This window comes from Mytilus californianus, unplaced genomic scaffold (assembly GCF_021869535.1).
Source record: "Mytilus californianus isolate M0D057914Y unplaced genomic scaffold, xbMytCali1.0.p SCAF_8, whole genome shotgun sequence".
Classification (NCBI taxonomy): Eukaryota; Metazoa; Mollusca; class Bivalvia; order Mytilida; family Mytilidae; genus Mytilus; species Mytilus californianus.
Window position 1 is genome coordinate 1,664,243 of NW_026262734.1, and position 18,194 is coordinate 1,682,436.

Sequence of the window (18,194 nt, forward strand, 5' to 3'; positions counted from 1 at the left end):
TCATTATTGTAAAAATACTCTTGAAAATAGTCACAGCAAAGACGATAACAAAGAAACAGTAACAATCTCTACGAAATACATATAACATGGACACATAGAAATCTACTAAGCACAACAAAGAACTAATGATTGCAACATGAACCTCGCTAAAACGGGACGAACTTATGTGCTCCAGAAGCATTGTAGCAGTTCCTTCTCTTTTTGTTGGCGTGTAGCTCTTGGTTAATGCTAACTTATACATATATGTGCAAATGTATTTAAGTGTACAAATAAAGGAAGCAACTACGTAAATGAATTTAAAAAAAAACACACGTCTATCTAGTACATCCTGCTGTTGGGTAAATGTGAATAGACAGCTATGAGCAATTGAAAAAATGTTGTAGTTTAAAAAACAATCGGCTTAAACGCATGATACAATCTAAGGGGGCACAAATCACTTTGTAGTTCAAAAATTAAAATGCCATACGCCCATAAACTGGAATTTCCTCAGTATGTTTTCCTCCATGAATGTCAAACGAAAGTGAACTGAAGGTAACGTTGTTTTAATAAGAAATAGAAGTCTATAAAAAGAATCATTCTTGTCAAATTAAACGTCACGGTGAAAGGCATAGTTGTATGCGGTACTCACGACTTGTACGTTGCATTTTGTTTATCCTTAAAATAAGATTACTCTCAATAGTGTGGCTCACCTCTAAACTGAGCACCAGTTGATTTGTCGAAAGTAATTTGTTGAATCTGTTTATAAACTGCTTCGGGAGTATGTACATCTAAAACATTATATTACAAAAATATACTGCAAAAGATATCTTTAAATACAAATTTCTGTACAAAGGAGAATGGCCGATAATGGCTTATTTTGGCATAAAATTTAAAGTGTATCTGATGACAGATTTTTGACAAAGATTGTTAACACTTTAGTGTCTTCTTCGATCGTTTAAATACAAATTTCTGTACAAAGGAGAATGTCCGATAATGGCTTATTTTGGCATAAAATTTAAAGTGTATCTGATGACAGATTTTTGACAAAGATTGTTAACACTTTAGTGTCTTCTTCGATCGTTTCAATTAGTTTATGTAAAAGATTTGAACCGATTTGGTCATTAAAGACGCATAGATTCAAGCTTAAATATGGAAATCTATCAAATGTGCCACAATACGTCACTTTTCAGATGTTTTTTTTCTAAAAATGGAAGTGGCCGCATTCGTGTTCAGTCTCAACCTTTATATATGCACAAACATATAATATGAAACAGGTTTGAAATAGTGAACATAGGTACTTACTCTTGTAATAAACACCAATGTGTTCGGCTATGTCTTTTCTGTTGCTTTTTGCAAAATGACTCGCAAGTTGCATTTTTGCTTTAAGCTGAAGATTTGACACAATTTTACACCATGAGGCAATCATACAAAAATTTCGTCTGGTCGGTTGTTTTGTATACATATCTTCTAACGTTTCCATCATGCAATGTTTATATCCAAGTGTAATTCCGATAGGAAACCAATCTAATCCTATTTGAGTTGATATCTCCCATATCTCTAACAAATGTAAAGAAATAAAACATTATTGGGAATCACTTTTTAGATGACTAAAACTTGCTTTTCTCATTGGTCTATAGAAGGCATTCCAGTGGAAAAAAAGGCATCAAAAGCTCAGTTTTTTTAACGAAAATGGTATTGTCATGGTAAATAACTTCAGGATTTTCGTCAGAAGTTGCCGTATATCAACTCTTTTTTTTTGTTCAAAATTATTCACAACTTTTGTTAAGCTGGATACGACAGAGAGTTTGACATCTTATTTTATCTATAAATGAGATACATGCATTAATTCGAAATTAACAGATTATTTAATGATATATTTAACAATTTATGACATTACATAACTCGATGAGAACGAACTATAAAAATTAGTTGAAAAAGACTTAACTCATCAGATGGATACAAATAGAAATATATCTTAGTCTTATCACTTTAGATGTAGAGAGTTGTGATAAAACTAATATTAGACGGGATTTAACAGACCTAGACCTCGTTTCATGGATCAAAGCTGAATTTCAGTATACATGTGCGTATCTCTTATGCTATGGACAATAGTATGCTTGGTATATGGAACGGTTGTAAGGTGTAAATGTGTTTTTTCCAGGTTTAATCTGACCTTGACTTCCTTATCATGGTTTTCTGGACAATGTAAATTTTTTATGGTTAGGTCCATTTCTCAGACACTATTAGCAAAACAATTTGCAGTTTTTATGGTAAATTCGTCAATTTCAAGATTTCATTGTAAGATCTGTTTCTCTAGTAATAAAAGTAGAAGGTCGACTATATTTGGTGTATCGAATAAATTCAAGGTGTACATGTCTGTCTAACAGGGTTCATCTGACCTTGACCGCATTAATATGGTTCATTGTTTAATGTTAACTGTACATGGTGATGGGTGTGTCCGAAATATTCTATGCATCAAATTAACTCAATTTGATGTAAAAAAAAAAGACTGTATGGTGAACATGTCTGTCTGGTGGGGACGTTAAATCCGAGGTCCCGTGTTCAGGTAGTACCACGCTCTTTGCACGTTAAAGATCCTTCTCAACAAGCTCGTTTTGAGTGGGTCATAAATGAACGGTTGTTTGGCAAAATTATTTCATACTAGTTTTTAGCTTTGATATGTTTTTCTGTGGTTTATAATTTAACTATTTGGTAATTTGGTTTTCATGGTCTAACTTTTGTCTAAAATCTGTTAGTGTTCGTACTTTGATGAGTTGAGCCTTTTTTCAATTAATGTTTTATAACGTGTCCTTTGATGTCGTATTGTTACACAACTGTCTCAGGTTAGGGTGCAGGTTGGCGCCAGATAAAACGTTCAAACCCGCTGCATTTGTTTGCAACTGTCCTAAGTCAGGAACCTGATGTTCAGTGGTTGTCGTTTTCTATGTGGTTCATAAGTGTTTCAAGTTTCTCGGTTTTATATAGATTAGACCGTTGGTTTTCCTGTTTGAATGGTTTCACACTAGTCATTTTTGGGGCCCTTTATGACTTGCTGTTCGGTGTGAGCCAAGGCTCCGTGTTGAAGGCCGTACTTTGACCTATAATGGTTTACTTTTACAAATTGTGACTTGGATGGGAGTTGTCTAATTGGCACTCATACCACATCTTCTTATATCTATTGATCTAGTTTCATGGTTCATTGGTAAAGTTAAGTTTCCTTGATTTGATCCGTTTCTCAGATACTGTAAGCAATATGTTAACTTCATTTGTTAAAAAGAATGATTATATGGGGAATGTGTCCGACTGACATCTGACCGTGACTTCATTTACATGGAATCTCGATCATGCCAATTGTTTAAGACTTTCAACATAAATACAAATATGATTTGTCAAGAACTGCCTATTGGGAAATCAAAATCAAATGAAGTGTGATAAATTAAAAGTCCTAGTTTATTTGGATATGCTTTGTTTTATCAATGTATCTGTGGTACTTACCTCCGTTATTGGTAATCCTAAACACTTAATTGTTTTATTTAAATAAATTAACTTACTGTACGGACTTTATGTTGTGCTTAACAATTTGGAGAAACTTTTTATTTTTTCCACAGTCGATGGAGTTTGTTTGAGATAACCAGTTTATAGTAAAATTAAATATCAGCAATTGAAGACGAGAGCATAACAGTTAGTCTAACACAGAGCATAAAACTTGTTATTTGTTTGGAACTTCAAGAAAAAAGTGGAGAACTCCTTGTTTTTGTTAAAGGTTTTAAAACTTGCACGTACAATTTCTATTTAATTCAATCAGAAATTTTTGTCGCTGACTTTAATTTATGAAAACATGTTAAGTGTATGTATGACTGTTTTAAATGAAAATCGGATTTGTTTGCCTTTGTAATCACTAGTGAATGTCACGCACACCTTTTTTCCTGATAAAAAATGCAGCTCGTACACAAGTTCAAATGTTCAATGATGTATTATCTAAAGTACGCTATCGGCAATATCCGGTGTTTGGAAATACACAATGATCAATAATTCCCAGAATTCAATTTGATATAGTGTAATATCGAATTAAACTTCACGATGCCAGCCAAGAAATCAAGCCATATTTCCCTCGTGAAAGATCGTCAATTTGCATTAGGACTTCTGATATACGCCAATGTCCAGCGTCATTGTCAGTTTCATTTATTTGCAGTTGTAGTAACAATTTTATATGTTCATTGGTTAAGTTTTCAAAATCATATGTATCCACAAGGTCGAATATTTCATTGTTTTTGTACAAGGTCGGAATTAAGGGCACCCGTGATTTTGATTTTGTCATTCAAACCAATGGCCAGCTCAATGGAATATATGAATGGTGTTAGGATAAGGAGGGAGATACACGATAGAAATGATTGATTTTTGGACAGTAAAACCCAGGTAGTTTAATTATTTGTTTACAAATTAAAAATTAATCACAACAGAGTTATTTATGTTTTAAGTAAATAATCAAGTCACCATAACTATTTGAACGATATTTCACTGGCTAAAAGTAGGATTCAGTTAATATCAAGATATCTAAAATTAAAAAAAAAAATCTTTAAAATACCGATATCAGTTTTGTTTTAAACACTTCATTGACATTAATATTGAAATGGATTTTATATTCAGTTACTATATGATACTGAATGTGGTAAATAATTCTTGTGATAGTGGACCTGGATATGTTTCTAAATTACTAAGGTTGCTTTGTGTTATTATCATTTATACTGCAACTAGTTGTGTTTATTTCCTAAATATAGTATATCAAGCTATATTTTGTTCACTGTCAATTTCATCATGGATCATTTTCCACAATCAGGGATTCATTTAGGGATTAAAATAAGTTCGAAATTTGCGTTAAAATCTAAATAGATAAATACATAAAGTTGCAGTATAAAAAAAATATTAGGTCAATGTCAGAAAAATGTAACTTAATGTATTCGGCACAAAACTGGAGAAGGGCTCGGTACAAACTCGCCCCTCACCAGTTTCTCATCCTCATACAAAAAGTTTATTCTGACATGGACATAATATTGTTTATATCTCTTAAGAAAAAGAATTATAATTACAATATCAATTACGTAATGGTCTCCTTATGGTGAGGATCTGCAAAGGGATATTATAAATTAAGTATCAAAAACAAGTATTATGAAACAAAAATGATTAGACAAATAAACGATCAAGAAAACCGAAGTTCTGTATGGATACAAATTAGTCAATATATATTCTAATCATTGTTGTCTTATCGCAAATAACGATAATGCATAACAGTTCGATAAAATATAAGATGTTAGACACAACCGACATACATGATGAGTGCAAATGAAAAATGTATATATATCATGACGAAAAAACAAATTGGGCAAAGCATGGTGTTGACTAAGAGAGCGTCATTAAACAAGCGTCACTGGGTAAAAGAAAATATGTCTTAATCTTCTAATCGATTGGCAACATTATTTTATTCCTCACAAAGAGGAGAGACTGGCCATAACTTGATGTTTCAAGAGTACCGTGACAGTAGCATTGCAGCGTATAAGGGCTACGACTGGTTTCAGCAGCTTTGTCATATATTTTGCCTTCAATTATCCAATCAACAATTAACATTGATACAATATCAATTAAGCCAGATTCGTTCTGACTGCTGTAAGAATAACCTATTCAAGGACATAAATCTAACAAAAAGTAAAATCACAAAAATACTGAACTCCAAGGAAAATTCAAAAAGGAAAGTCCCTAATCAAATGGCAAAATCAAAAGCTCAAACACATCAAACGAATGGATAACAACTGTCATATTCCTGACTTGGTACAGGCATTTTCTTATGTAGAAACTGGTGGATTGAACCTGGTTTATAGCTAGCTAAACTTCACACTTGTATGACAGTAGCCATATGGAAAAAGATAGATACCAGAATATGTTCAAATAAACTCCTTTCCTAGAATTTAACAAGAATTGATGGTCCAAGATGACATTCTTAATATATTGAAAGGTTGCTCTCTATCAGGGATTTAGTGAAAAATACAGAAGTTTCGCTATATTAATTTAGAATATACACATCAAATTATAGAAAAAATGATGAAACCGCATTTACTTCAAACAGAGATATCTGAGTGCATCAACACACATTCAAAATATCCTCATAGGGAGGGATAGGATAGAATGATTACATTCAGACTGGTATCATTAGATCTAAAACGACGAAAACATGTAGGTGTTAGGCATCACATGTCGAAGGTTTGTTACATTGCAATAAAAGATTTTAGCACTATGTCACGAAGCATGCTTTTGTGTCAAATTGGCAAAAAACAATAAGATGTTATTATGAATAAGTAACAGATATCTGTATAGAAGAGGGACAAAAGATACCAGAGGGACAGTCAAACTCATAGATCGAAAACAAACTGACAACGCCATGGCCAAAAATAAAAAGACAAACAGACAAATAATAGTACAGATGACACAACATAGAAAACTAAAGACTAAGCAACACGAACCCCACCAAAAACTGGGGGTGATCTCAGGTGCTCCGGAAGGGTAAGCAGATCCTTCTCCACATGTGGCACCCGTCGTGTTGCTTATGTTATTACAAATCCGGTAAATAGTCTAATTCGGTAGGTCACATTCTTGAAAAGGGAAGGGTATTGTAGTTACGACATAAGGAACATATCCGATATCATCTGTGAAACGGTTATTCCATAACGGTCATCCAACTCGTGATGGCGTGTGTAAAATTTACGAAGGGATGATTTCAACTTCACCATTTGGAACTCTTGGTTTAATAGCTCCCTTGTGAGCAGCAATCATCTATCAAGGAAATCATGATAGCTTGTATAATCTGAAGAAAGACTAGCAGATAAGACCGGTTTTCAATTTTTTCAATTTTTTCAATAGTACAAAAACATTTATATAAAGAAATACGAAATCGAATATACTGTTATTTTCTCTTAATCTGGTAAAACTTTATATTTAAACTTAAATTTACCGATTGACAAATCTTTACTGAGACATTATGCTTTTCTGGTACAAAATACAAAGACAGCAGTTCGACCATTCGTCAATTTTTATGCTTGGTTGACGATAATTTATTGACCTGCTATTCATGCGTTAATCATGTTAATGTAGCAATCGAAATTTAGGAGTATCAAATTGGAAGATATGTATATTTTTAGTATAATGAATGAAAATGCCCTTAACTGCTTTCTTATCTAGATTTATTTCAAGAGAAGTAACACCTATATAGATTAGCTATTTCGGAAGAAAAAGATGCTTAGACGGATGATTATTTAACAAATTGCTGATTAACTATCATATGCCTAGCTTAGCTTAGGAGCTTTGAATATTAAACCAGTTACTTGTAGCTAAACCTATAAATCAATGATCACAATAGTTTTCAAATTTTAATTTCAATCTTATTATAGCATTATGACTTACCTTTATCGGACAAAATCCCAGAATCTTCATCTTCTTCTAGTGCGTCATAATACTCAGAATCTAGACTGATAGCATCTACATCTGAAGTTACTTCTTCTCTGTCATCAATTGACATCATATTTGATGCCATTGTTCCACTTTGTTTGACTGATTAATAACAAAAAAAAAAGAATAGTCCTTGAATATGATAGAACAGAATAACAAATCGTCGAATTTAGAAGATTCAAATAACAAAAGTGTATATCTTCCCCGAAGTGTTTCACAATCAAATATAAATTACTAACTTATTATGATCCTTGTACTCAAATGATGGAAATAAGTCAAGTTAGAGGCAACAATAGTAAACCGATTTGTGTGTGTGTGTGTGTATTCATATCTTGTAAATACATATCACTTGGATTAGACTGTCATAAGTATTTTTAATAATTCAACATTTCAAAACAGTAAATTTAGTGCAGAGAACAAGTCAAGGAGTATTTCAAAGAAAACATCAAGCAAGACATGGATTTTTGCAATGCCAAAATATAAGTATCGACATTATGTAGAACCGTAGGTGTTAATGTCTGTTTAGCTAAACATAGGTGGTTTGCTTGCTAAACGAAAAATGCGTAGAGATTTATTCGACTGTATTTATTCTAATATAGTTGACAATTATTGTAAAACGTCAGAGAGAAATAAAACACGTAAGTATTATAATGACCAGAACTTGTACTGTGCAACTGATAGATGCAAGGAATGTTGGTTCCCTTAGATAGAGTTATCGAAAAATAGCCGAAAAAGTAAGAGAGAAATTACAATTTGAGCCAAGTGATGATAAAAAATTCCAAGACCGTGATGGTCAAATAATGAGAAGGATACAACAACTTTGCAATTATGTCTGTACGATTGTCCACACAGTCTAGGTTCTGAACATGGAATGCAGACGCATTTTCTAGAATAGGTGTGGATACTAACAAATTGTTTCATTAGTTTAAATCACTGTATAACAATTCAAAGATATGAGTTGTTGGATTACAAACCGTAGTGGCAAAAGTAATAAAATTAATGTTATTTATCAGCAGTGCAAAACTAATAGCTCTAAAATTTCAAAAATGGTAAGTGCTTATGATGAAGAACGGAGAACTTAAATCGGAGGATTTTCCAACTTGTAAAGCCCTGGCGTGAAATGCGCTAAACAGGACAAAAGGTCGCAGAAAGCCGGATATTGATTTGCCAGCATAGTCCATACATGAAATGCAAGTGAACTAGAATTTCATAGATATCAAATGGAAGATATCATATATTATATTGGCAAATACAGTTTTGCTTGCAAAAGTGAATGATCTGAAAATATCAGAAGAAATATCACAACAAAGAAGAAAATGTACATAAAGAAATTCATATATCAAAGAAAGTATTGTAAAGATTCCGGAATATTCTGATATATACTAGTCAACAAAAGAAACGATACAAGGCAATGTATTTTCAATATATAATGAAATTAGATACACTGTCCAATTGGTTCAATATTTACAGAATGTTATTTTTTTTTATCAAAACCATTGATTTAAGGCAAATACGCGAATTTTTTGTTTGCAATTTTTTTATTTCAAAAATCGTATTTTCACCCAAAAAATTTAAAAAATCGATATTAGAACTTAAAACACTTAACTTAAACAAGGTCTGCTTACAATTTTGAATGCCTTTGCAGATATTTGAATAATTAGTTCTCATCTACGAAATTAAGTGCCGACTTTTGTCATCATTTCTGCAAAACAAATTTGACCCCTGTGTTCAATAACACGGTATTTTCTCACTTTCCAATTTTTTCAGATTCTTATAATCATATGCATTTGCTTTGCAAATGAATGTCTTTCTTTGGATAATTTAACAGTTTTTCCTATCTATTATATTTTATGATAAATTGGAGTTCAAACTTGTGTATCGTTACTTTTGTTGACTAGTAAATTAGAAGAAGAACTTATTTGGGATCTTAATAGCAACAGAAGCTATTGCAACTTTCCCAATTGAAATGCAAATGTAAATACAAAAACATAAAACTAAAAGGCCATTCATGTACGTTCAATTAAAGAGAACTACAATTTAAACGAAAGTCGTGTACGAAGTAACGATGACTATTTTTGGATAACAGAAAAAGAGTTTTCAGAACTAAACTCATATCTTATAGATTAAAAATAAAATAAATCGACGGTACAATTTACATTTGCATTTTTACAATTTGCATTGCATATTTAGAGAATATGGAGAAAAAACAAATTAAATGTGCAGGATATCGTTAAAGAAGTTAGAAAATCCAGTTCTCATTTCCTCGAATATGACCTCGTATCAACTTCACAAATCAAACACGACAGTCTTGACGTATAGATTCTAGATACTGACGTTGTTTATCATCTTAATTAGGTGTTATAGTGTTCTTTTATTCTATATGTCTTTGTAAATTGTTGCTTTTACTGTTTAGTCTATTTTTGGTGGTGTCCATTTGACGTGGTTCGGTACTTATACATCCCGTCATTGTGTTATTGTGCCATGGTAATTTTTGTTTTTTTTTTTTTGTATTCTTGTGTTTCATTTTTGCGTATGTGCTTTGTGTATATGCTTTTATTTTTCTTTGTTGACATATTTGTTTGTTTTTATAGTGATTAGGATTGTAACACAATGTTGACTGCTGTTCCCCTATTTTTGACATTTTTACTTATTATGTCTTTGTGTTTTGTTCACACATTGTTGTCAATATAATGGAATTTTATGCGACTGTCATACAAGTGAGAGGTTTAGCCAGCTATAAAATCAGGTTCAATCCACCATTTTCTACATAAGGAAATACCTGTACCAAGTCAGGAATATGACAGTTGTTATCCATTCGTTTAACGTGTTTGAGCTTTTGATTTTGCCATTTGATTAGGGACTTTCCGTTTTGAATTTTCTCTGAATTTTGGTATTTTTGTTATTTTACTTTTTCCTGACATTAAACAAACTTAATGATACGAAAAAGCATGTATCGGTATTTTTTATAATTTTGTTTTAAACTACAGAGCATATAAGAGACAACATGATAGTGCCAAATGTGGAGCACAAGCTGCTTATCCTTTTGGATTACCTGAGTTCATCCCCGGTTTTTTGTGTGGTTCGTGTTGCTCAGTCTTTAGTTTTCTATATAATGTTTTGTATAGTGTTGTTTGTCCTTTTGGCCGTTTTTCGTTTTTTGCCATGACTTTTTCAGTACGTTTTCGACTTTGATTTTGAATGTCCCTTTGGAATATTCGCCTCTCTTTAATACAACATGTAATTAATGCTGTAAATTTAAATTCCAATAAAAAAGTATCTGACATATTTTTTACACTTAAATTTTAAACTGCGAAGAGAGGCGGCGAAAGATACAAAATGGACATGCAAACTTATAATTCGAAAATAAACTGACTGCGCCATGGCAAAAAAAAATGCAACCAACAGAATTCGGGATTTGTGGTGTTTTCATTTGTTGTACATTGTTCCATCCATTTAGAGCATGAATTATTTACTGACGGTTCCGTTTATTGATATTATTAAACTGTATGTTTAAGAGAGGACGGACAGATTACGTGGTCGTGTAGGTAGTTTTTTAGGTGAAAATTCTAGTCTTGATGACAGTTGAGGTAACATAGTGTATTAATAACAGTCAAACGGTTTGATTTAAATTGTGAGTATATTAAATTTCTGAACGAACATTCGGCTTATTTATGCGTTTATGTATTCTGTCTTACTAGCTGGTTATATGTCGGAGATAGGTTGCACATGTACTTAGCATGTTACAGTTGCAGAAAAATTAGTACCGTTTATGTTATCATTATAGAGCAAATGATTTTTAAAGCTCAAAATTAAACAAGAGAGCCAGAATAAAGAACCATCCCATTGTATGATTCATCGAACAAAAATATTTCTTGACAGGTGAAAGTGTGATTTACATATTTTTGTAATCTATGCAATCATGTACCTTTGAAAATTGTTATCATATCATTGCAATAGTTTGCATGTCTATTCATATTCATGTTTACGACTGTAGGTAGTCTCTTTATTTTTATTAAATGACGTCTAGTCCTAAAAACCCACGGTAATACTGGTACATATTTTATAAATCATTAAAGAATTTCAGCAGAATTTAAAAAGGGACAATTTTTGTGTTGATGGATTGATGTAGGTTAGAGCATGCAGTTAGTTTTCACAAAACTTTCATAACTTAAGAATGAATTCACAAAATTATGAATATAAAATATATAGCTTTCAAATCTTTGTTTTGTTGAGTTATGTTCTGAACAGGGCTTTGAAATTAAATACACGTAGACTCGGCGGGGGTTGGGGGAGCACTTTCTGTGTAATGAGTGGTAGGGATGAGACGCTGGAAAAGGTCACTATTTCATGCTCCATGATATATAAAAAGGGTCAGAAATTAGATTAAATATATCATTAGGTTGATTTTATCACTTTGTTGATTATATCATAGGTATATTAAACTAATCAGATGTCAATATTTATTTTTGATGCGGTTTAACCACAGTCGTAAATGCATCAGCTATTTTTAAAACCAGTTAATCTCTATTTATCTTCCAATGATGATAGTTATAGATGCTATGGATCCGGTTATTTTGAAATTTGTACCTAATTAACATTCAAAGGTTTGTATGCATTAAACATGATAACAATTATCAAAAGTTCCATAGTGTCAGCCTCCTTTAATAGGAAATGGCAATGTAACTTTTTATCAGTTTTTCATTTATATAAAACTGAAAGTGTTACTCTCTGGGGTGTTACTATCTGACCAAACATATTTTATAAGTATTGTCTATTGAAATTGATTTTTTTTTTTCATAATGAAAGACATGAAAGGGGTAAATAGAGAAAAGTGTTTAAGATGAGACGAATGTGACGAATTTATTGGAAAAACAAGGTGTGATGATTGTGATTGTGACTACTAAACACGAACGTGATAATGAGCAGGACCAAAAAAAAATCCGCTATAATAATGTACCAGAAGATAAAAAAATATCCAAGCGGATTTGGAGACGTTAAAACCACATAAAATTCCTAGCCGGTGCGATTTGTCTGGGTGCCGAACTGTCTATAATTCTTTTCGATAACACAACTAACATAGTGGTGACACTGATAGTTTTATATGTCAAGATGAGCCCATAGATTAACCAAATGTAAGCCATATTTACAAATAAAGAAACTGTTCTTTATTTTTGCTAAACTGTTTTCTTTTTTCTTTTTTACTTTTTTCAACATATTAAAAAAGCATGACCTTGTAAATACATTTTTTTTTTCATTACAATGTTCAATGTCGTAGTATTTTTCTTTATCAAAGTCAAAGAGAAGTCAGAGATTGGCAAATGGTGTCACTGTTTATTTGTTTTATGAAATATTTTGATGCTCCGGCTCTCCTAAAATACTGAGATTTGTAAGGTTGTTGACATAAATGTCTTTACTGCTAAACGACTGTGTATCATGTTTCATAAGTATTCTAATATAGGGAAACATATGTACAGGTCTTTTTTATTAATTGACATATGACAGGGTGTATGTTTTTGATAAACAAAATATATGAAAAGGGTGGGGTACTTGATGTCTCTGCTACTTACTCCTACAAAAAAAGATTTAAGCCCCCCCCCCCCCCCCCCCGAACACGTGGATGCAAGATAAAAACCTTGTGTATCTTCATCTGCTGTAAAAAAAAAATATGAAATTTCCCTAGTTGTTTTCGTTTGATTTGTTGATTCACAATTGATTTACAAGATTTGAACAGTAAAACCATTAAACTACTGTTGCCTTAGCAGAAGTTCCATTTGAATGCCCTTCGTGTCATGCATGTATGCCATGCTTATTCTATCAACAGATGTGTTCAAAAAGAAGTATTTCCGTTGCATCTTATTTTCAATATTCAATCTTATCTTGTTAAAACAACAATTGATAGTAGTTTGAAATTCATGTCAATTAAAACCGACATTCTCTTTTTCAAATATTCGTTTTACAACCTGATTCGTCACTTCACAACATCTAATTATAAAATGTACACATCAGTTTAAAAATAGCTATGGGTTTTGATAGTACTAAAATAAGAAAACGTAACAGTTTTGGAAATTCCTCGCATACATATCATGCAACCATTCAAATAAGAAGTGATGTCTTCGGATCAATAGAAAAGTAACTCTTCTTATATTCTAAAATCTGTGAATCTTTGCTGCATATGGTGAGAAAAAATTTGGAAAATCGAAAGAAAAAACGAATTACCTTAGTTCTTTCTACACACGATTTTGTATACTATTTAACGAATTCCTACATGTCACAAGCATTATACAATTTCTACCTTTTTTACCAATTAAGCCGTTTTCCCGGGAACTTTCAATTTAACATATGGTCATTTTGTGAATATAACGATTTTACATTTAACGCAAGTCAGTTAAAAAGATAAAAGACAAAAAGATAAAGATATTGTATTTTCCAAATTAGGTCCCCAGGGGGCACACACATATAACAAATGTAATCTTTACAACATACAGTATTTAAAGGACATTCATATTATACACCTATAATATTGATATAAAGTGGTACAGGGTATTATGTGTTAAATAAAAACAAGTATCTAAGAGTTGCTACTCCAGAGATGTGGCAAATGTCCTCTCACTAGATTTTATTTGCAATTGTTTTTATTTTAGTTTTTTATATTTTTTGCTGGAAATGTATAAATATAACTGATTGTTTAGCTGCAATAGGTACCAAGGAACGATGCTCTAGAATTGTGAGCTTAAGAGCTCTAACAAACCTCCTCGTATCTGATGCAGAGAAACAAAACAAAAATGTAACAAAGTTCAAGTTTATTCACAGCCAATAACATAGACTTCAGTAATAGGTACTGCGAATAGTGTAGGTTTCCCTACTGCAACAGACACCAAATGGCGGTGCTCAAGGAGCTGTTTAATTTACACAGTCCTCATCGTATATCTGAAGAAAAAAGTAAAATAACAAAAATACCAAAAACCCACACAATTTACAATTTTTAGATATAAATTTACCAGCAGCAGTGAGAATTGACTTATCTTCTGTTATGATCAGTTTATCTCTTGAGTTAGGACTTAGAAAATTGGGGCAACTTTTAGTTATTTCTTGAAATAGATTAATGCGGTCATCATTAAATCTCCAGAGTTACAACGAGTATAAGTTCTGTCATTAAAAACAAGAAAAAAGGATTTTAAAAATGATTACCCATTAAACGATACTACTCTTTTTAAAACATTTTTTAAGAATGGTTTGTCTCGATATATGATCATGCATACGAAGTATATCAAAGCAAATCGAATCAAATGTCTTTATTCCCAATTAAAGGGCCCATATGAATATAAGTATATAAATCAATACAAGTCACAAAGTTCATACAAATATCCATACAAACAATACATGCAATCTTACATACATACTGATGGTAATAGTACAAAAATGATTAAGAACAAATATAAGAACATGATTAAAATCTTATAGACATGAGCGGAGAGAGCCAGCACCAAGAGGGATACCTCCATTTATTTACCTTAACTTGTGTCTCTTTTTTACCTGTCTCATCTGAAAAATTTCATTTAAGGACCAATTAGACAGACGAAAAACTGTATTAAAATCTCAATCTTCGTTTTTCATGATCATGATAAAAATACTTTCTAAATTGATGTTTCTCAGATTTGGAAAGTTTGGAAAAAAAATTGTAAGAATTCTAATCTTGGTGAACTATATGTAGGGCACTCTAAAACAAAATGCAGTTCATTTTCTATCAAATTATGTTAACAGTGTTGATAGACCCTTTCACATATGGGAAGAAGCTCAATTATTCCTAAGATTGTATTTAGTTTTCGTTCATGTCTCCTAGTTTCTAATTTTGTTATATTTCTTCTGCTGTTAAAACTTTTCATATTCAAGTAACTTTCATAATTGAAGGTAAATTTGAGTTTGTAATATGTGCAAAGTTGTCCGGTATCTTTTGAATGACTATTACGTATATCTAGCCATTAGTATACGTATCAAATAATGTTTACATCGAAATGGGCTTCGTTTGAATTGCTTAATATCATAAATTCCAAAGTGTTAATCTTTGTTGCATATCAAACTATTGTGCAAATGTGTTTCCCTGATCATCTGTGAAATAGGTGATTATATATATGAAGAACTAGTGTGTTTCGGCGATATCCAGTAAAAACCAATCCAGGTTTAAACGTGAGAAATTTATTCCAATAGCAACATTTTACACTAAACAAAACTCTTTGAACTTGCTGTCCTCGTCGCTTGATATATCAAGAGGGGAAACTTGATATCGTATGGAAAGTTTGTGTCATTATTGTTACTTCCGGGTAATATATAATCGGTAGCGTCCTTACAGAAACCTTAACATACTGAAGAGCTTTTATTAGTTTCTCTGTGTTTGCAGACCTTTATTGATTAAAATAAAGAAAATCGTGGGTTGTCAGTTAATGAGACAGGAACCTCATGACGCAAAAAAACAAACATCATCTAGAGTTCAACATGCAGTGAATTTAATGTAAACCAAAAGTGATATCATTTATTGAATATATGAATGCACCGTATACGATACTCGTACATTTCTGACAGAAAAGTATTACTCGCCGTACTTTTCACCTTTTTTTTACAGAGTACAAAAGAACATTAATTTATGTTTTGCTACGATGTACCAACCAGTTAATTTAACCGTTTTCTTACCAGGTACAAGGAAACCGTTTGTAAACGTACCACTATACGTTATTATACACAGGTATTTAACAGTAGAAAGATCGATTGTAGGATAAACAAATATAAAATGTAGGCAATATATCGGCGTGATAAAAAAGGATTAGTTCAATAGTATATTTGCAGTTTTCAAACATAATAGAATTCTTGCAATGGCAAATTTAACATGACAATGATAGAGGACTCTGACTATTAATACTAGACTATAAAACTAAAGATTTTTTTTATGCTTGCCACCTTCTATAGTCTGCAACCCCACTGTCCCCAACTTTTCAGTCTCATCCTAAGCCCCTGGAAAGTATGGTTATTTCGTAAAATGAAGAACACTAAAGAGCTATTGCGATGTTATCCCCCTCGTTATTGACAATTAATACTAGACTATAAAACTAAAGATTTTTTTTATGCTTGCCACCTTCTATAGTCTGCAACCCCACTGTCCCCAACTTTTCAGTCTCATCCTAAGCCCCTGGAAAGTATGGTTATTTCGTAAAATGAAGAACACTAAAGAGCTATTGCGATGTTATCCCCCTCGTTATTGACAAAAACAAATGCTTACTGGGTTAATTTAAGTATCATCACGACACACATATTTGAAAAGCACTACTTAGTATACCTTATGATTTAAGTAGTTCGAGGCTGTCTACAAGTCTTTCCTTACTAAAATTACAACTAATTTAAAATTATAATACAAGCTTATGAATATGTAGCTTAAATTTTGAACGTACACATTAACAAGGACAATGTATTATACCACCAATTAAATCATTACATCAGTTATCATTCATTCTTAAATTTCAAGTTTCTAGTTAACTAGATGGGTGAATATGTGGTTGGGGATGGATCAAGAAAAGAGGGAGGAATAGGTGAAGGGATGGCGGAAAGGCTGAGTTCACGATGAATTGAAGCATGGATAGTATACTGTACACTGATTTGGTTAAGGGAGGCGAAGGATACCAAAGGGACATTCAAACTCATAAGTCAAACATAAACTGACAACGCCATGGCTAAATAAGAGAAAAAGACAAACAACAGTACACAAAACAACATTGAAAACAAAAGAATGAGCAACACGAACCCCACAACAATACTGGGGGTGATCTCAGGTGCTCAGTAAGGGTAAACAGATCTTGTGCCACATGTGGCACCCGTCGTGTTGCTCATGTAAGTACAAACCCGGTGATATGTCTAATTCGGTAGGTCGCATTCGGGGAAATGGAATGAGATTGTAGTTACGACAACCGTACAGCAACCCTCTATTAAGGAAATCATGATATGAAACACAAGCCCTGGAATATCGTGTCAACTGGGAGATATATATTCCGTTATGCAGGTGCTGCTTTGGTTTTGCTACATAGAAATGGAGAGTTCATAATTGGGAAGGTGAAATCATCTCTTTTGTCGAAAATGTAGCATCTGTTTTTGAGCATGGAAATATGATTTTTGACATTAACAAAGAATTTTCAAAAACACATATGGACGCATGGACAATTGTTTTAACTAGAAACTAGCAAGAGGACTTCAATTAAACGTTTACATAGTTAAAGATATGGACCAACCACGTGACAATTCGCGATTAAATTGCAGAATTGAACCAAAATATATGGCTACAAGTACTCACGTACTCTTTAGTAACTTCCTCCTCTTTTTTCCTATTTGAATTTGTTTGGTAGACTATTGCTTGGTCATATTTTACAAGACATTTTGGAAAACAATAAATAAACAATAACTATCCATACATCGCTCCCAACAGGTGATTGTGTAATTGACTTTCAGAAATGTCTTTTAATGAAGTTTCACTTATCACATTACCAATTATCCAATCACAAAGCTCCACTTCATAAAAGGTCATAAATTTAACCATTATCTAAAATAGATATATTTATATATAAAAATAGTTCTGGTATTTGTAAGATAAAAATAAAATCTGTAAGTTCAAGGTTTAAAGTTGTTTATTTTCAATTATGGGTCCCCGAAAGGACACAATGACAACAATGTACAATCCATTACCA

The 18,194-nt window shown here is 32.2% G+C and overlaps 1 protein-coding gene across 1 annotated transcript; it reads right to left on the reverse strand.

Annotated features, from left to right (window-relative positions):
• Nucleotides 1–672: 672 nt before the first annotated feature.
• LOC127711833 (uncharacterized) lies at nucleotides 673–17,964 on the reverse strand. The gene is made up of 4 exons (XM_052217985.1): nucleotides 17,808–17,964; nucleotides 7,429–7,575; nucleotides 1,282–1,536; nucleotides 673–767 (listed from the first exon to the last, which is right to left on the reverse strand). The coding sequence occupies exons 2-4, from the start codon at nucleotides 7,556–7,558 to the stop codon at nucleotides 673–675; spliced, it is 480 nt and encodes a 159-aa protein (XP_052073945.1). The 5' UTR covers nucleotides 7,559–7,575; nucleotides 17,808–17,964.
• Nucleotides 17,965–18,194: the final 230 nt, after the last annotated feature.